The sequence below is a fragment of the Nilaparvata lugens genome, chromosome 2 (genome assembly GCF_014356525.2).
Source record: "Nilaparvata lugens isolate BPH chromosome 2, ASM1435652v1, whole genome shotgun sequence".
Taxonomy (NCBI): domain Eukaryota; kingdom Metazoa; phylum Arthropoda; class Insecta; order Hemiptera; family Delphacidae; genus Nilaparvata; species Nilaparvata lugens.
In genome coordinates, this window is record NC_052505.1 from 11,367,405 (window position 1) to 11,387,854 (window position 20,450).

The 20,450-nt window shown below is 32.3% G+C and overlaps 2 protein-coding genes across 2 annotated transcripts; one reads left to right on the top strand and one right to left on the bottom strand.

Moving 5' to 3' along the window:
• Positions 1-3,573: 3,573 nt before the first annotated feature.
• On the bottom strand, positions 3,574-15,221 carry LOC111049963 (reticulocalbin-2). Its single transcript, XM_022336172.2, has 6 exons — positions 14,709-15,221; positions 13,735-13,882; positions 11,911-12,052; positions 11,246-11,444; positions 7,198-7,321; positions 3,574-6,124 (listed from the first exon to the last, which is right to left on the bottom strand). Exons 1-6 carry the CDS (start codon positions 14,920-14,922, stop codon positions 5,953-5,955), a joined length of 999 nt encoding a protein of 332 aa, XP_022191864.1. The 5' UTR covers positions 14,923-15,221; the 3' UTR covers positions 3,574-5,952.
• A 39-nt stretch (positions 15,222-15,260) lies between these two features.
• On the top strand, positions 15,261-20,450 carry LOC111049964 (bolA-like protein 3). The gene is made up of 4 exons (XM_022336173.2): positions 15,261-15,547; positions 17,300-17,417; positions 17,982-18,070; positions 20,281-20,450. The coding sequence occupies exons 1-4, from the start codon at positions 15,479-15,481 to the stop codon at positions 20,338-20,340; spliced, it is 336 nt and encodes a 111-aa protein (XP_022191865.2). The 5' UTR covers positions 15,261-15,478; the 3' UTR covers positions 20,341-20,450.

The window sequence follows — 20,450 nt, forward strand, 5'->3', positions numbered from 1 at the left end:
TTGCATAAGCTAACGTTTTTAATAAGCTATATATTTTTTAAACTAGCTTAACATTATTTAAATCAACAAATTTTTCTTAGTGTACATGACAATAATTTATTTTGAAGCATTAATGTACATTTATACATTTATTTATACATTGTTACAGGTTACAATATCATTCTCAATTATTGGGAAAGGAACAACAGTAGTATTGAACTGTTCAAATTGACCCCTAATTAGAAAGTATAAGTTGAATAAATTTTCAAATTTAGTAGAAAAGGAAAATCAAGCAAGATAGATGAAGATTAAATAATTTTATAGATTAGCAAGAAACTATGATCTCTACTATAAAGAAGAAGACTACTATGGAAGAAGATAACAGATACTTTGGAAACATGTTGTATCAAGTAATCAACAAAGTTGGTGTTCTATCCTGTAAGTAGTAACTCGTTATATCAATTTGTGATATATTGATAACATGTAAAACAAAAATAAATTTAATTTTGAAAAAATTTCGGCAAAACCAACTTAGTTTTGGCTTGCCAAGAATGCCAACGATGGTGGATCCTGGATTGCAAAATGGCAAATTTGGGAGTAGGGTTAAAAGCAGTGTAGCCAACCATGCATCTCAACCATTGTGTAAACTTAAAGCAAATTCATTTTTGACAATTTTCTGCAGAAAGTCTTTTATATGACTTTATTTAATTGAAGAATGATTTTTATCATCTTTATAGTTTATTTACAAAGTAAAAACTACTGTATAAATAAATCTTACGAAATCACGCATGATGGCTGTGCTCATGTTCCCGGTTGAAAGCTGCGCGCTCATTTTTAAATGAATGCCACCATCTTCTTGAGTTTATTTTCAATAAAAAAATAATCTATAAATAGAAACCTCATTTTTACTTTCCTTGCCCTATTACCATAGGTAAGGAAAGTATTGCTTTGCGAAAAAAATTAAGGTACCCTAATTTCTATACTTTTCAAGGTCCCCTGAGTCCGAAATAGTTATTTGTGCAACTAGTGCGCAAAGTGACAGTTTGCTGCACCGAAAGAAACGTTTACGCACGAGCCGTAGGCGAGTGCGGAATAATGGTTTCTTGAGTGCAGCAAACGAGCTTTGCGCACGTATTTCACATTAAATTTTTCCTACAGTTACCATTGAATATGAAAAGTGGGTAATTATGGGTAAAATTCCATGAAATCCATCAAATGTTTTTCCGTGTCATTCTATTATTAATAAAAACCTCAATTTATTTAAAATTGGATAATAATAGTTAAATTATAATGATTAGTAATTCAATTGAAAATTTATCTGACTGCTTGAATGGGGTTTATCTTATATGTAAGCATTAAAATGACTATGATCAAGGCACATAATAAATAGGCAACGCTGTTCTCCACTGCCATTATAACGTGGACCTCACTATACCACAGTCAGTGTTACCAACTTGATTTTGATTTTCCTGCACTGGTGCTCCATATAACCTATTAACTATTTTGCATTGTCATGCTGCAAATGTGGAGTACGCAAAGTAATACTTTGCGTTTTTGTGTAGTTGAGAAGTTGATATTGTGGTAATTATTCATATTGAATGAAAAAGACTAAGAAATTGTCAAAAAACCACTGATTTATTGATAATTAGAAAGACCGGTTTCGGTTATTACACCATTGTCAATCTCTGATAAACTAAAACTAAATACAAGAGCAGCAGAATTTATACTAGTAGGCGAGTACTGCTATTGGTCGAGGGCATGAACCAATGGCAGGCGTTCATGCAGTACTCGCCTACTAGTATAAATTCTGCTGTTCTTGTATTTGGTTTTAGTTTATCAGAGATTGACAATGGTGTAATAACCGAAACCGGTCTTTCTAATTATCAATAAATCAGTGGTTTTTTGACAATTTCTTAGTCTTTTTCATTCAATAATACTTTGCGCACTAGAGCGGAAAAGTGATTCTTTGCGGCCTGCAATCAGTGCAGAAATGGTCACTTTTCAAGGTATCTGTAGGAAAAAGTGTTTTTTGGGTATTGGTCTGTATGTGTGTGTGTGTGTGTGTGTGTGTGTGTGTGTGTGTGTGTGTGTGTGTGTGTATACGATATCACTCATCTCCCAGTTAATGGAATGACTTGAAATTTGGAACTTAAGGTCCTTACACTATAAGGATCCGACACAAACAATTTCGATCAAATGCAATCCAAGATGGCGGCTAAAATAGCAAAAGTGTTGTCAAAAACAGGGTTTTTCGCGATTTTCTCAAAAACGGCTCCAACAATTTTGATAAATTCATACCTGAAAATAATATTCATTGATAAGCTCTACCAACTGCAACAAGTCCTATATCTGTAAAAATTTCAGGAGCTCCGCCCCATCTATGCGAAGTTTGATTTTAGATTCTCAATTATCAGGCTTCAGATAAAATTTAAACAAAAAAATCTAAGTGGAAAAGATAAAGCATGAACATTTCTGCAATTATTTCCAGTAATATTTTCACCTAAAATTGGAAATAAGCTTGAAATTCGAGAAAATGTGATTATTAAATTGCAAACTGTTGGCAAGTGTTGGTTCTATTAAACCATTCACTACGAAGACATAGCAGACCTCGTGTGTCTCCAGCGTTATTGTCCTATCACCAGCTGTCTCATATCTTTGAATAGTAGACTTGAGGTGCGCGGGAACACTAGCGTCAGGTGATCAATTTTCATAACGGCAAGGAAAGTTGTGTGAGTGCGCCACACCAGATTTTTATTGATAGAGCAAGGCAAAGTATTCGTTCAGACTTGATTATTTTTGCTGTCATTTATGTTCTACTATAACTTACAAAAGCATAAACCAATCAAAGTTTGAAAGCATACTCATACTAATCTACAAAACATCAAGCTCGGTACGGTAGTCAACAAAATTGGCTCATTTCTTTGTTCTTTTTGTGGCATTAAAAGAATAAAATTAAAAGTACATTAATGTAAAAATCCACAATTTAAATGGTATTCTAGCTGGAATCAAAACAACAAAAAACTTATCTTTAATGTGTTTCAAAAAGTAAAATTCTAAAATTTTCTTAGGAAGAGCCTCCATCACCTGCCAGTAGTAGATACATAAATATACGCAACTGTCCACATAAGCCCCGCTTGGATTAATGTGTTGTATGCAACTCTTTCTTAAAAAAGGTTGGGCATTCATGAATTTGATATAATATTTTCCAAATCTTAATAAATAAGAAGGAAAAATTTTTAGTACGGTAAGATAAATTTTTAATTTCAAATAATTCGGTAATATTGAAACGGACGAGTGCTATAGGTGGGCCTACCATCAATTTTAAGAAAAATCATAAGATAGCATAGGTAAAGTAAATAACCATATTAGTAAAATTAAAATATTAAAGAGAACTGCTTGAAAAGGAAAAATGATTGATGATACAATCAAGTAGAATATATTGATTGTAGGTTTAATAATAATTGATACATGAATGTATAAAAATTGATACAGAATAGATACCATGTTTAATAATAGAATTAAAGCGATAATGCATACTTATAGCTATAAAAATATTTCTCTATCAAGTAGAAAATCAATAAAAATACCAAATTATTGCATTTTGAAAATATTTTTAATTCTCAACATTGATGAATACAAATTTATGCACAAAATCAGATAATTTTATTGTTGTTTCATTACAAAATGGTAGAAGAATGTAATAAATGGTTGGGATGCGGAATATTATTGTAAAATTTAGTAAGATGATGAAACTTAATCAGAGTTTGAAAAATCTTGATGCTTTATTATGCTAACTCATTCTATTCATGAAACCAGTTTCTCTCAGTTGTTTTCTACAATTCTTTAATTACAAATTGATTGTAGTATTTTCAAACAATGACAAGTCTTTATAAATATGAAAATACGATAATTATATTGACTTAAATCAAATGTGGAGTAAATCTAATATTATCTTATACATAGGTTAGACAGTGGTAAAGTTCTGCCACGTAAGATTCTAAAACTAAGGCAATAGCTTAAAATAGAGTAATAAAGTAGTAAAAAGCTTTTTAAATAGTAGTATTGTGCCAATCTCATTTTGATTTTAATGTTTGTATTAACGCAATAGTGGAAAATAATTGAAACATTCTAATAGAAATTTATACTTGGCTATAATTTGGATTCTTAGTATCAGAAAAACATTTTTGGACATAAGGCTTGCGTTGTCCGTGAATAACATAGAAAAATGTTATACATCAACACTTTTTCTAAATCGAGACCAGCAATGCGAACAATATAACTCATTTATATTACAAGAGGAGTAACTGGAAATAGTAATAAAAACAATAATGTTTAACACTCAAATGGAAGAATACAACCAAATAAGTGATATAAAAGTATATGGTCACAATTTAAAAAAATCTTATCGCTAAGAATTTCTATGAGCCTAAAAAGATTAACGAATTTAATAATACTTCACATTTTGTAAAATATATATTTTCTCTTTATTTTGTACTGGCCTTTGCACTCAAGGTAATATAGCCTGCCATATAATTAACCTTACTTTGCACCAACTTTGTTAATAAAGTCAAGCACATTCTAAAAACACTGGTTTTAGTCAAGTAGAAGTGCATTGCTCTGAAAAATTATTTTTATGATGTAACATAATTATTGAAATACAAAGGAGTAAACCTTATCTTCTTCAATTTGCCAATCATCGTTCATCATGGAATTCATGGATTTTTTACGCACACATACTCTACGGACTTGGAGTATGCAATGGCTTACAACTAGGAAACTAAATTGTGAACATTTTTAATACTGTTAGTAGCTCTGTAACTCTCAATTTCAATAAACAGGTACAGCAATTACTGAAAACGTCCATTTTGCAATTCAATTATTGTATAATTTGCCGGTAAGTTTATGTTCATCTAAATCGTTATGGAGGAAGATTTTTCCATAAAAAATTATATCACATACATATTGATTATGTGAATCTTGAACTTTATAATATAAAATGACTAGTGCTTTATAATTGTTGAAGTAATCTATGCAACCACACTCTCATTAACAACACAGAAAAGAAACTGTAAAATCAGGGGCCTGTTTCACAAAGCTACGAGTAGGTTACAAGTCTTGTTGCCAACCATGGTTTTGGAGAAGAGCTGATTACAAGCGTTTCACAAAAGCAGAATTGTAAACTTGTAGATCATGAATTTTTGTGAAACGTGAGTACTTGTAAACTTGTTCGTAACCATGGTTGGTAACAATACTTATACCTTTGTGAAATAGGCCCAAGAAAGTTCTGCACAATAAAATTTGTATTTCTATATTGTTGAAATGTTTATGTTGTCTGGCCCGTGAATGACGCTTATAAGAATATTTCAAGACACAATTTACAGTATTAATACAAAGATACACTTATATAAATACTACTAGTAGAAATACAGTAATACTGAGCTACAGTTGATGGTGCAGCTCATATGTTTTATGGTTCTAGACTCTTGGTCTAGTAAGAATTTGAAAACAATTCCTGATTTGATGTATGATACATTTCTGTTTCTCATGGAAACCGTTGCTTTTTTGTTACAATAAATCACAATTTTCTCCACCAAAATGTGCCACCACCTCAAATTTTTGCATAGTTCTTGGTGGAGTGAAACGTTTACCGTCCATTTCTTATAACAAGAAATAATCGATAAAACAGTCTTTTAAAAACTCTGCTTCGACGACGCGTTAGAGTTCAGTTCCTTAACAGAATTCAGTTTTACCGATTATTTGTCATTACATTGTCGGATCAATATTTCTTCGAGAAAAATCATTTATGAATCCTTTTCAGAGTATAAAATACTATTTTACTGATTAATAGTAGTTACTGATTCTAGACACATGCACACACTCGAACACTAAAACAAAAATAAATAAATAAATTGGTTGGTAGAAATTCTTTACAGTACGGTTCAAGATGATATCTTGATTTGAGGTGTAATGCGATCACAGCTCATCTTGGAATACGTGAATATTGTGCAAATGCTCTCCATAGTCAGTAGCCTCGCTTCCAACGAAAATCTCGTAATTCATTAGAATTTCATCAAAGCTCAAAACATTGTCTTGGTCATCATCAGTTGAAGCAAATAAATGATCCACCTCCTCAGTGGCTATTTCACTGAAAAAAATTACAAGAAGAAAATTAATTTTTGTTTAGAGTTCAGAGCGTTTAATATATAACAACAGTTAATTATTGGTATAGTCATTTGATCTAAACAGTACCTTTAAGTTCAACTGGAAGAATACATTTTCCATACCGGTATTCCTTGTGGTCTCTTGATTAAAAACTTATGACTTGGCTTATTTTTGAAATAAAATACAGATAAATTACAGTAGAACACCACTCAAGGTACTAGAAGCCCTTGATACACATTTGAACCCATAGCTCTGGTTCTGCCAACATGGAGTAATTATTATAAAACAAAATAAATCTTATAGCACCCTTCATTCTTTAAAAAAACTTTAAAATTTTAAAGTTTTTTAAAGAATAAAAGGTACTATAAGATTAATTTTGTTTTATTAATTTAAAAGCAGCCTATTTTAATAAGTGTTTTGGTAATTATTATCCTTAATTTTTGAAAGACGGATTCGCACATATCAGTATCAGTGACCGTATTCGATACCGATTCAGAGAGAATATTATTCCCATAACTTCTAATGGGACTATTCTACTCGCTCGGCCGGGCTGAGTGTGAAAGGCCCCATTAGAACTCATGGGAATTATATTTTCACTACACCGGTCACTTCCTCTGATACTGATATGTGCGAATCCACCTTGATTGGTTCATTACGCTCCATCAACTGCAGAATTCTATCATATTATATTCTATGACGTATTTTATAAAATGGGAACTGATTATTTATTTGGAAAAAATTGTATAATGATATAAAAATATAAATCTGAGTACCCTTTTGAATTATTTTGACACGACATGCTTCGGCTACTAATGCCATTTTCAAGTCCGAAACATGTCGTGACAAAATAATTCCAAAGCGTACTCAGATTTATATTAAAAGTAGCCCTAAAGATAAAATACAATAAAATTGTATAATGATATACAATACAATTATGGCAAAATATGAAATATTTTATGAAAATTAACAAATGATGATTCAAGAGTTTTTTTATCAGATACTGAAATAAATAATCATTTGACAGAATAGTCGATAAATAATATTATGGAAACTCACTCGTTACTGGGAACAACCCATGATAGAATTTCCGAAGAGTTCAGCACACCGTTTCCGTCCTTATCATATTCCTCATCAAATTTCTCTTTTTCAGAAACGAGCCACTCTTTGTCATGAGTCTTAGCTGTAAAAGATATACAACCATTAAAATTTAATAATTATTATCTATTCAAGATGAAGGTGAGGATTCGTTATTTGGTTTCTATCCAAAAGTCACTTCCTAGGTCAAACCTATGACGTCAGTGGAAATGATAGGAAAGCAATGTTACCATTTCTCTGTTTCACCGTCTTCTATAGTAGGTGGCTGAGATTCAAGTAGTTCCCGCATATCTGATCCAATATTAATGGTTTATTCTTGATAAAATGATCAATTGTATCTCAAATAATTACTAAATCGGCCCAGGGATCAACTTATAAGAGCGTGAATAAACTATTGTTTCATAATGATATAGGTTTAGGAGATACGTAGATAGGAACGTAGGCTAATATGTTTCATCAACTACTATTGTATTCGCGATAAAAAGTATATTGCCGAGAGGATAAATTTATTCCTACACAAGCATAATATCATTAATGATTTTATGAAAGGGTTGGGTTCAAATAAATTGTTGTCAAATTTTTCTAATTGAATACATGGTAACTTGAAAGACAATATTCTTTTTATAGATTTTTCAAAGGCTTTCGACACTATAGATAATAGAATTTTATTACAAAAGCCATTTAGTGTTGGTATAAGAGAACCTGTACTCAGGTTATTTGAAAGTTATCTGGAGAATAGAAGATCCGTTGTTAAAATTGGGAACTATTTAAATCAAGAGAGGACTTCAAATGTGGGAGTGCCTCAAGGATCAGTCCTGGGACCTTTACTGTTTCTACTTTACACAAATGATTTACCTAGATATTTGATTCACTGTAGGATTTTTATGTTTGCAGATGATATTTTGTTGATTTCCTCTCATAAATCGTTAGATGTGGCAACATGGTTACAACATAATACCAATACTCTAGCTAAATGGTCTCAGAATAACTGTTTAAATATAAATGTCACCAAAACCAGGGTGCTACATATAACCTCATCCTACATGAAAAGACTTGGGGAACCCAAAATTAAGCACCATTGCTGTTAATGTTTCCAACTGCAGGATCAAGAAATTCTAATATGTACAAGAGATTGTCAGTTCATATCAAATTGTATAAATTATAAGTATTTAGGAGTTACAGTTGATAGCCATTTTCGTTGGGATATTCATAAAAAAAGTGTTTGTAATAGACTCAAACAGGTATTGGCCAAAATGTTTAATAAATAATTTAGCTAAAATAATGGAGAAAATTATAAAGAAGAGACTAGTAAGTTATTTGAATAAACATAGAATTATCAACAGAAATCAGTATGGATTTAAGAGTGGCATATCAACAGAAGATGCAATATCCGACTTTTTGGAAAGAATAATTGAAAACTTCAACAGTAAAAAGAAAACTTTAACAACTTTCTTAGACTTGGCAAAGGCTTTTGACACTGTATCCCAGTCAAGATTATTAGAGAAGATGGAACACCTTGGAATCAGAGGCTCACCTCTCAATCTATTCAATAGTTATCTAACTGAACGGTATCAACTACTTACGCTGAATACTTTATCAAGTAATAAAAAACTTACTGAATATGGTCTGCCTCAAGGCACTGTTTTATCACCAATACTTTTCCATATTTATATTAATGATTTTCTTAAAGTTGACATTGGGAACTGCTCAATCGTATCCTTTGCTGATGATACCGCTCTCACTTTCACTGGCAATTCCTGGGAGGACGTGCGCCTTAGCGCAGAAAATGGTCTAAGAGTAGCACAATCTTTGCTCGATGAACATCTGCTTACTTTAAATGCTTCTTAAAGCGTATTCATGACTTTCTCACCCAATGCCCAAACACAACCTCATGAAATAGAAAGTATTAAAATACACCAAGTAAACTGCAATTGTCAACAATCAACAAATCACTGCTTTTGTCCTGAAATTCGAAAAAAGGACCGAGTAAAATACCTGGGAATACTGTTGGATCCATATCTGAGATGGAATATTCATATAAACAGCATGTGTTTAAAAATAAAATTTCTAATATATAAATTTCATCAAATTAGAGAACTAAATAACTTGAAAATAGCCCGATTAATCTACTTCTCTTATGCACAAGCTGTCTTACAATATGGAATAAGAGCTTGGGGTGGAGCCTTGAACACACATTTTGAAAAACTTTTCATAATTCAAAAATATATTATTAAAACAATTCTAGGCAAACCCAGACTTTATCCTACAAGCGATCTTTTCAATGAATTCAAAGTACTAACTGTTCGACAGCTGTACATAAAAAATTTGATAATATATATTAAGAAGAATAAAAATAAATTTCTTCTTCGTGAAAGAAACTTGAGTTTAAATTTACGTCCTATTAGAGAAACATTCCATCAAGAGAGGATGGATTTGAATGTATGTAGAAGACAATTCACTTACTTATCACAGAGGATAATAAATCTTGTTCCTACTCATTTTGTTGCCAATACAAGCCGGAGCAAAAAACTAAATTGCGAGATTGAGGAATGGATAAGATCAAATAAAACTGAAGAAAAAATCTTCTAAGCACCAATTGTTTCTTGTTTTTATGTTTTTTTTTTATCATAGAATAATAATTATTGTGTTTTACTAACTTTTATCTAATTTAATCTACAAACTTATATTTGTGTGTAAGTTCCACTAATCTTTGTTCTTTTTTGGTTCAATTTCTTAGTTTATATTGAATAAATATATTACTGCAACTTAGGTCTACGCACAGGTTTTACCTTGTAGGCTACTCCTTAAACATAGATTGACATAAAAAAATAATATACTGCAGTTTTGGGATCATTTTATATATTTAATAGTATTTTTCTTGTATTATTTTTATATGTTATAATATTAGATTATTATAATTGTGAATATTTTTTGAGAAATAAATTTGAATGTATTATATTAAAGATCTAATACCCAATAAAGTGAAGAGGATGATGTATATAGCCTTGGGAGAGTCTTTTATGAGATATGGATTGCAAGGTTGGGGATTCGCTAGCAATGTTGTTTATCTTAGGAGAATATCTTCGGTACAGAGGAAGATTTTACGATTAGCCAGTAATTCTCAGGGAGATATTTCATATGAAAACATTTTGAATAGATGAAAGGTTTTGAATATAAAAGGAATATTTCTGTTTACTTTGATTTTAGAAAATTACTTCAGTAAAGAATATTTAGTTAAGAAAGTTAATCAATATGATTTAAGGAATGAGAGATATATTGTACCATTTACTTTGAATGATTTAGCCAGAAACACCTTAATCTAAATTGTACCAAAAACTTTCAATGATTTACCCGATAATTGTGCTGAGTTTGTTAATATGCGCCTATTAAAAAGAAATTTAAAAATTTGGTTGAATAATCACACTTTAGATGTAGCATGATGAAATCCATTACTAATGTACTGTATTGTTGTAATATTCATTTCGTTCTATTTTATGTATGTAAGTTCAGGTTGACTATACATTATAACACTTTTAAGATTTTTGAAAGCTGAGCCAACAATTAATTAGTTAATATCATGATAACATTAACTTTTAAGTAAATTCTTGTAAAAATAACGTTCACTGATATATGTATATTTATATCTGAATATACATGTTTTATATATGGTACCTTGTCTACCAGCCTCTTTGAGGTTCCCTTAAGGTAGCTTATTTATCCAAAAAAAAAAGTTTTTTCTATTCTATTCTATGAAATGATTTTCGCACGATCCCCATAAGTAATAGTATTATTTCTCAACTTCAAAGGATTTTCTCCAGAAAAAGAACAGTAAATGGCAAGTCAACTTGAAATAAACATCAAAGAAACTCAAATAATTTCATTAATTCGCCCTTTCTACCTCAAAAATGAAGAATTTCATTGAGAGAATCAGTAATTTCGAAAAATGGAGAATTTCATTGAGAGAATCAGTAATTTCGAAAAATGGAGAATTTATAATCAGGTAACCTACCTCTATCTCCAAGGAACTCCTGAAAATCAATTACACCATTTTTATCCTGATCCTTATCCTCCAAAGTATTTTGGAGAATATGAGGGAACATTTCAGGATGCTCTTCAGGGTGGGTGAAATAAATGAATTCTCTCTTGTCTAGAATTCCATCCTTGTTCACATCAGCTGCTTTGAAGAGGACTTTATCATGTTTTACTACCTGCAATTAGAATATCGAATGAAATGATTGTAATCAGCCGAACAAATAACAATTACTGGATAAAATAAAATAGAATACTTAATTCCATTCATCCATCAATAATATTTATATTGTATTTAATGAATATATAGTTTGAGCAACAGGATGATTATTGCTTTTGATTTCTGGAATATTAATTATTATAATCACAAAACTGGGAAACATTTTAAAATTTGAAAAAAATATGAATTAAAAAAAAAAACATTTTTTGATGTTTGACCGAATTATACAAGTCTATAATGGAGAATAGAATATTTATTAAGACAAAGTTCAAGCATGACCCTTTTTTGTAATTTAAAATACACGTATGCACTGTTTCAATATGAAAAATACAGTATTGCCAGTTTTATAAATTCAGTGAAGTAACAAGGTTGCATTTCTTGTTGGTTAGGATTACGAAAAAAAACGATTGAAGAGATATCATCACCTCATCATCGCCATCTTCAACAGAATTCAGAGCATTCTCGTCACCGAATGAGTCAGCTTTGTACTCCTCCCAAGTTACTTTTCCATCTTCATTTTCGTCGGCATCTTCGAATCTTTCAGCCGATTCTTCCTCAGACAGCATTCTGGAATTAATTAATTAGTTTCAGTAGATTAATTTAGTTTCAATGTTACTTCAGGATGCAGAATAATACCGGGTGGAGCAGTTGACTAGCACAATAAATTAAGAACGATTGTTTAGTGGAAGGAGTTAATGGTGATAAAATATGGTTCAATATTGTTATAAAGCTTCTCCAAGCACCAAAACACTGACTGGAGGCGTATTGTAAAAAATCAGCAGTTTTCTCCATTGTATAGAAATTTCTTTTCTTCAAATTTTGTAGCAAACACAAGTTTTGTAAGAAAAACAAATTATTCCGTTTTCTAATTGAGTTTTTCTTACCGATAAACTGTAAGTTACAGATTAAACATCACCAGAATTAATTTTACTGATTTTTTTTCATTATTTTTGTTAGTAAATTACTCTCAGAAAATGGAGGTAACACTAATTGAATTACAGTCGGTTTAAAATATTAGAGGTCACGAAATATAACATGACCATCAACCTCTCACACGGTGAAAGAGTGACTGGCGTGGCAGGGATGTAGGGGTGGGTACGTCTTTCTCACACATCTTCCCCTCTCACTCTGCAAGCATATGGCAAGTGTAGAAATTGTTTGAAGTGAGGGAACCGGTACCGAGAAATAACCAAACTCTTACCCCCACCCACTAGAAAATTGAAAGTTGAGTCTCATGTTGTGGGAGCCGAAGGGTGGTCATTTATATCTCGCGGCCTTTAGCTTAATATTACAAACACATCGATAGAATTTTCAATAGTTTGAGTTTAATTAGTTGGCATATTTATTTATTTTAATATGTTGGTTTGAGTTTGAAAGAAGTCTTAAACACCGTAGAAGTTTTCATCAAGTAAATAGACTATTCCTTCGATTGCTTTTTATATATTTCGTAAAATATTGTATCTTTTATACTTTCATATTAAATGAAAAAGACTAAGAAATTGTCAAAAAACCACAGATTTATTGATATTTAGAAAGACCGGTTTCGGTTATTAAGTTCACAGTTGAGGAGAATGTTGAGTTTCTGCATGTTAATAACAAAGGCAGATCTTTGAATATTCTAGTGGCTTTAGAAATAACAAGAGTAATTAAGGAAAATTCCCAGTATAGTTTAAATGACCAGATTCATTTCAACCAATACAAGACTACGAATGTAGTTTTATCATAACATTGTAAGCATACATTTGACAACAGTTTTTCCATTTACATATTTGTTTTATTATCTTTCACTTGTTTTCTTGGTTCTTATTTTGTACTGAAAGTAAATAATTTTGTTATCATGGCGAGTCTGTTACTTAAGCCGCCATTTTGTGACACCGTTGAGTGGGAGGAGACTGTCTAGCTGGGCGTTCATGCCCTTGACCAATAGCAGTACTCGCCTACTAGTATGAATTCTGCTGCTCTTGTATTTAGTTTTAGTTTGTCAGAGATTGACAATGGTGTAATAACCGAAACCGGTCTTTCTAAGTATCAATAAATCTGTGATTTTTGACAATTTCTTAGTATTTTTCATTTAATATGAATAATTACCACAATATCAACTTCTAAACTACACAAAAAGTTTTATACTTTCTGTACACTTGAATATATCTGGTTATTATAAATTATCTAAGAATATCATTATGGACTTCATGTGGATTATTTTTATATAAAACTGTTGTATATTATAGACCAATGATAGTTGTACTTACGAGAATGATCTCAGAATCCAGGCATGCAACTCATTACGATCGATCTGGTTATTCTTGTTGAGATCCATCTTTGTGAGTAGGATTCGGAGACGTTTCTTAGATTCCTCGGGAGACAAATGGTCAAACTCTTCTGCTTCTTTCATACTTCCTAAAAAATAAAAACAGAATATGACAAAACTTATACTTCTTTCCTTAGTCATGTATAGAGATCTGGATTGACTGTGTCTGAAAGTGGACCTGACTTTGTCCACTCCAATATTAAATAATTTGACAGCTGCCAGTATATACTGATTAAGAAAATGAGCGGTTCACTAGCAACGAACTGATACAAAACCCAGGAGACAACATGCACTCTTAGTTGGGGCCAGCTAACGTTCTTACTGAAGAGAAACCACTGGGCTTTACGCTAGATACCAAGAGTAGCCACATCAATAACATCTGTTTGAATTTTGCTAGAGTAATATTTCTACTCAAACGTCTGAAGCCATTGATCTCCGGGAAGCATCTGGTGGTGTATTTTGCTATGTTTCATAGCCACAACATTAGATGATTTGGAATGGATTGTGCTCGAAAACTATATGCATGATAAAATGCTGTCTTTCTGTAAGCAACTACCTAGAGGGTGAGAGAAGTCCAGCATGGTGTTCCGCAGGGATCAGTGCTTGAAACGTTACGTTTAATTCTTCTCGGCATTCTTCTCTTAGCAGACAACACACTTTGCCATCCTAAAAATGAAGGGTTTCAACAGCACAAGTGGTAAGGCTTCTTCAAGAAACATATTTTCAATGAATCCAATTTAACATACAAACGAGCAACTGGCTATTCTAAGCTATTAATATCTTGTATGAAACGAAATAGGCCTATATGTTATATTATCAAAACTTATGAGGGATTCAGCTAAAATATTACACTTGCCTCACCATGCAGTCTCAATGAAAATATTAATTCTTTAAAAAATAGAGTTTTATGCTTACCTATTATTGCTTCATGATCGAATTCTTTGTGATGTTCTCCATCAGTTATGTGGTTATGATCTCTTGCTACATAAGCTCCATCTTCTTCTCTTTCCTTACTCAAATGATGTTTATGAATGTGAGCCGGAGAAGCTGGGGTGACTTCAAACATTAAATGGCTTATAAAAATAATGATAATTACGCTTTTACCATGTACTAGGAAAGACATTTTCATGGGATGTTAGTATTTGATTTGACTGAAAGAAAGATATCAATTACTAAAGATTTTGATTTTTAAACATTTAGGATAACCTTTACGGCAAACATAACCTACGCCTACGAATCAATAGAGAACAACTGAAATTTACAATATTCTAGCTAAATAATACTGTAAGTCAAACAGTCACTATATCTATAATGCGTTGCCTATAATACAAATCCTGGTATTCAAAAGAAATCTTGAGATGCCCCTTCTTATTTATTTTGGGTTCCGGCAGACGGCTGAAATAAACAAAATCAGAATTTGGACGATAGTCGATGTTTAGACCTCGATTCTCGATTTATGAGCACAGAATATCGAATCGAATATCAAGCCGAAATCTCGCTTCACCAGGTGATTTCAAGGTCAAATGTTCAATACTAGATGTAAACAAAACTATAACCTATAAATAATTTTGTTGAAATTAATTGGAAATTGTGAAAACGTAAAGACATTTTAGATTTGAAATTTTTCCATGCGGACAAATTCATCATCTTCAACAAATTGACGTCTTCATTGCTAATTTGAAATCATGTTGTTGAGTACCATTCTTAAATTCAGATTTCAAATACCAGTAATTAATAGGAGCAGGCAAAATATTGTAAGGAATGTTTTTTTTTCTTTTATACAGAAAAAATCAATTGCACTCTTATGTTATGGTTTGAGTTAACTAAACTAAAGGTTTTAAGCATAGCTTTTTTAACACTCAATAAATGTTGCGTTTCATAATAAAAGATAGGCCTAGTTTCAATTAGTAGGCTAGTAGAGCTAGAAACAGCAATAAGCCCAGTGGCCATAAAAGATCCTTTAAATATGTTTTTTTCAAGCTAGCCAAAGGTTTGTAGGTTCTCAGCCACCAGTTTGTAGTCAGAGAAAAACCAATGGTCGTTTTACATTTAACAATTTCTTGCAGACACTACACGACACAATAGTAAGCTCTCCGATTGGCTGAATGGGTTAGTCTGTAGACAATCAGCCTGTAGCTTTATATCAGTCTATGAGCAATTGGCCACTGATACCTTTAATATATTCTGTTTTGTGCATTGCCCACACTTGTGGGATCGATGGTGTCATAAAATTCAATACACGTAAATCAGCACACAAATATTTAAATTGCAGCGATCCAATGACCGCTTTTATTAAAACTTCAAATTATGGATCTCTCATAAATTCATTAATACTGCAATATGCCTTGTCACACAGCAGCTTGCTGACGGTTCTCTTGAAGGCAGCCTCATCCAACTGCTTCACACCAAGAGGCAGCTTGTTAAAGAATTTTAGAGGCAGCTTGTTAAAGAATTTCAGAGGTAGCTTGTTGAAGAATTTTTTGCAGAAATCCTATAACTGGCCTGCGATTGGTGGAGGCGTCTCTTGGGGACATTCAACAGCTCAGGGTAGCCAGAGTATACTGTATCCTCTTGACATACACCACGCACTGGAGGATTTAGGTGATGTGGTAATGGAAGAGAGCGTGATATATCATCACAAGATACCTGTCAGTCACCAGGCCCCTTATCTTGAGCAGCAGGAAGTAAATGCGGGAGAGTCGGCTGGTTACCTGCTGTATGACTGTTCCACCTAAGTTTGCAGTCCAATACAAAACCCGGCAGCTTCACTGAATCCTGAGGGTCACGCAGTTCTCGTGACAAGCTGCCGATGATCCTTTGGGTTTTGTCCTTTTCCAGCTGAAATCGATTAGCATGGAACCATAAAGTAGCAGATCAAAGATGCTCCGTAGATGCCTCCAAAATCCTCTCAAGCTCAGCACCCTACTTCAGTAGATGTATCATCCGCAAACATTAAACCGTAAAGACCATCAACTTTTAACTACACTATAGATCAAAGTAAAAACACTTTTGTATTGGAACAGAATGAGAATCAGTGTTTTCTTTCAGCTGTTAATATACGAAAGCTTTATCAATTAATTGGAGTATAGGCATATTCAATTGGAGTCTAAACCGTTAGGTTCACTTTGCACATCTTCCAGATAAATCAGAAATCAACATTGGTTTTCCAAGTCGCTCTTCAGGAAAAAGGATCACATAAAAAAAACTTCCTGTTCTAATAATAGATACTTAAAAAATGCTCAACCATGATGGCAGATGTGATGTCCACATAGGCTCTAGACTTTGCTTGGGTGATGGGTGAAATAATTATGTAATTATGAGATGAAGGACTTGCAATTCTAGGACTGTGGATTTCGAAACACTGGGAATGAATTTTAAGCTCATAAATTATATTTATTGAAGCCGGCTTAATTGCTCACCCGTCCTATGGAAGTACCAGGTGCTCTCCTTAATTATTTGAAAATAATAAATAATATTGTTCAAAATTCAATAATTTTCGTTTGCAGTTGACGAGGAGTTTTTGCAGTACAGAGGATGATGCGACTAGTGGAGAAAAGCGAATCAAATCATTACTGAAGAAAGAATTTCCTAACGCAGCAGATATACATGTGAAAGATATTTCAGGTGACGAAAACTGACATACACTGATCCATTACTGCAAAATGTGCAAATGATATTTAGTTATCAATTGTTCACTATCAATAACTCTATCCGATATTACTTTTTTCGAAATAAAGCCAATCCACCTCTTAGTGAAGCCTATGTGAATATTTATTAATAATGTTCTCAAGATTCAAGATAGTTTTGTCTGCCAGATATTTTACAATGGAATAAGAGATTGAATAAGCTCGCCATAAAACAAAAATACAGGGTACTAGTGTACAAGATACAGGTATATTGGTAGTGTACATGTACAAGATTCAACAGGAATTAAAGCAGCATTTACATAGGATACTCTAAGCACCTACTCATAATTCATTCATTGAATAAGCTCTCTTAATCAATTTATTCTCCACAACTCTTATAAACTTTGACTCGTATAATTGCAGTCTCTATACAGTATAGAGACGGCAATGCTCTTATAGACTGTTGTAAATTTAATTTGCTGAAATATGTGGCTATCCCTTGTTTTAGAGTCTTATTTGTCGGGTTGATAGATCTCTAATTACCGTGTTTACATAATTTCAGGTGGATGTGGATCAATGTATGCCATTGATATACGAGCTGGTGAATTTAAAAATCTCAATATTGTTAATCAACATCGACTTGTTCATAAAGTAAGTAAATATTTAACTCTGTTGTAGTTTAGGCATTGTTTCAAAGTAACCATTTAAAAACACTCAACTTAATTTTGGTTCAGAAATGAGGAATGCATTTACTCCTAAGGAGGAGTTTCATCAGCCTCAGCTTTTGAAACTCGGTGTCTGAACTGAAAAAGAGTTATTATGAAGTGTTTCGTCATGGAAAACAACATTAATTTAAATACCCAACTTTGTATTTTTGCAATGTTTAAAACAGTACACCTATCTCAAATATCTCAATGACTTAGCCGTCGGTCCCAGTTGTCTATAAACTGTATTCAAGTCAAGCCAGAAACCCGTGAATCATGTCTTTTTCGAAAAGATTTGTGCAGAAATAATGACAGTACTATAACCGTATATTCAGAGTAATGGGTTTCTGTGATAACTTAGTCAAACTTCTGGAGTGTTACTTACATTTGAGATTGCAATATGTTATAATACATAATCGTAAATCTGATTCCTTTTATTGTTCATCTGGCGTGCCACAGGGCTCTAATCTTGGGCCACTACTTTTTCTATTATTCATTAACGATCTTCCTTCATTTGTTAAAAATTCTTCTTGCCTCATGTACGCTGACGATGTTAAACTATTCAGAGAAATAAAGAATGTCAATGATTGCACTAACCTTCAGAGGGATGTTGATAGTTTATTAGTCTGGTGTGAAACTAATAAACTGAAAATAAATGTGGCCAAGTGCAAAGTTATTAGTTTCACTCGACAGTTGGCTCCTTTTGAAAATATATATAATATTGGTGGCACCCCTTTGGAAGAGATGAAAGCTTTCAGGGATCTCGGTCTAGTGTTTACCAGTGATTTTACTTTTAAGTGTCATGTGGACTTCATATGCAGTAGGGCTAATCAGCAGATGGGTTTCATCTTAAGGACATGCTCACCATTTAGTGATGTTGCCCCTCTCTTATTCTTATACAAGTCACTAGTTAGAAATCTCCTAGAATATGCCTCTGAGATCTGGAATCCATATTGCAGTGGCCAAATTCTCATTCTGGAGCGTTTACAAAACAAATTTCTGAGATATATGTATTACAAGAAGTTTACTGTCTACTGTCCATTTGATATCCCAACTGATACGCTGAGGTGTATATTTGGAATGGAAACATTAAAATCAAGGAGGGATGTCAGATCCCTTATTTTCCTTTACAACTTACTTAACAATGAAATATATTCTGCTTATTTACTTTCTAAACTTAATATCTACATATCATCCATAGCTCGTCGTTCTTCATTTTCTTTTCTTGTAACACGCTCCAGAACAGAGAGTCATTATAACTCTCCAATTAATAGAATTCAAAGGCTTTTCAATCTCTTTTCTGGGCGCCTAGACGTCTTTGGGTGCTCTCGTGGCAGATTCCGCAACACTCTGAAGGGCTTAATTTAGGATAGATATTTGTAGCCAGGTTTCCGTATGACATTTTTCTTTCTCTCTTTTTTTATGACTTTTTTTTTCTTCTCATTGCCCACATTATTTATGTGTACATTATCTGTTATTTCTGTATTGCATGGTTTGTACCCATGCAAGATATTTTAAGTGCATATTTTCCCACCTCCCATATTTTTATCTTGGAAAGTAGTTCCAGCAATAGTTAGGATTAGATAGATAGGAATCCTAGCTATAAGATTGGATTTTTTTAAAATATAAACACATATTAATTTCTTTTGTTAAGACGCTTTTTTTTGTTATATAATTTATTTTGTTATTTTATTTTACTCTTGTTTTATTCTCAGCTTTATGCTTATTTTAAATCTAATATTTTTTAATGAAGAATGTTGTAATGTTTCAAGGAGACATTTATAAGGGTTTAACCTGTTGTCTCCATGTATGTATTTATGTAAATAAATAAATATTACAGTATTTGGTCAATTTACATGCAGTAGGCGCCAAAAACGGCGTTGGCCCTGTATGTGCATGTTTTATTTGTACTTCAAAAAATACTCTAATTATGAAAAAATACACAATACAATAATAGAGATGAAAATGTAAAATGAGTGAAAATGAATGGTAGCAACATCTCTCGGCTTCTTCATAAAATTTCTTGGAATTCAGTGCTAGATGAGCTGACGGCCAATTCCATCAAAGCACGATGTTAAAATGATTGTATAGATTAAATTAATGTTTATATAATATCACATACTTGATTTTCTCATTCAATATTTTATTATTTTTCAGGTTCTCAAAAAAGAAATTGAGGGTATGCATGGGTTGCAACTGAACACATCTTCAACTTGAGTGATGTCGCCATTGTCAGCTAAATGTTATTCTGTAAATATTTATTCCTAGTATACTATATAGTGAATTGTTTTCTACTGGTTACACTGAATTAAAATATTTGAACAGTT

Excerpts from the sequence above, each read along its gene's own strand:
- LOC111049963 (XM_022336172.2), bottom strand. The coding sequence starts at position 14,922 with ATGAAAATGTCTTTCCTAGTACATGGTAAAAGCGTAATTATCATTATT. Across the intron at positions 13,883-14,708 it reads CGATCATGAAGCAATAATAG|GAAGTATGAAAGAAGCAGAA; the intron begins GTAAGCATAAAA and ends TTTATTTTTTAG. Across the intron at positions 6,125-7,197 it reads TGGGTTGTTCCCAGTAACGA|TGAAATAGCCACTGAGGAGG; the intron begins GTGAGTTTCCAT and ends AATTTTTTTCAG.
- LOC111049964 (XM_022336173.2), top strand. The coding sequence starts at position 15,479 with ATGTTGTTGAGTACCATTCTTAAATTCAGATTTCAAATACCAGTAATT. Across the intron at positions 15,548-17,299 it reads ATAGGAGCAGGCAAAATATT|TTGACGAGGAGTTTTTGCAG; the intron begins GTAAGGAATGTT and ends TTTCGTTTGCAG. Across the intron at positions 17,418-17,981 it reads ACATGTGAAAGATATTTCAG|GTGGATGTGGATCAATGTAT; the intron begins GTGACGAAAACT and ends ACATAATTTCAG.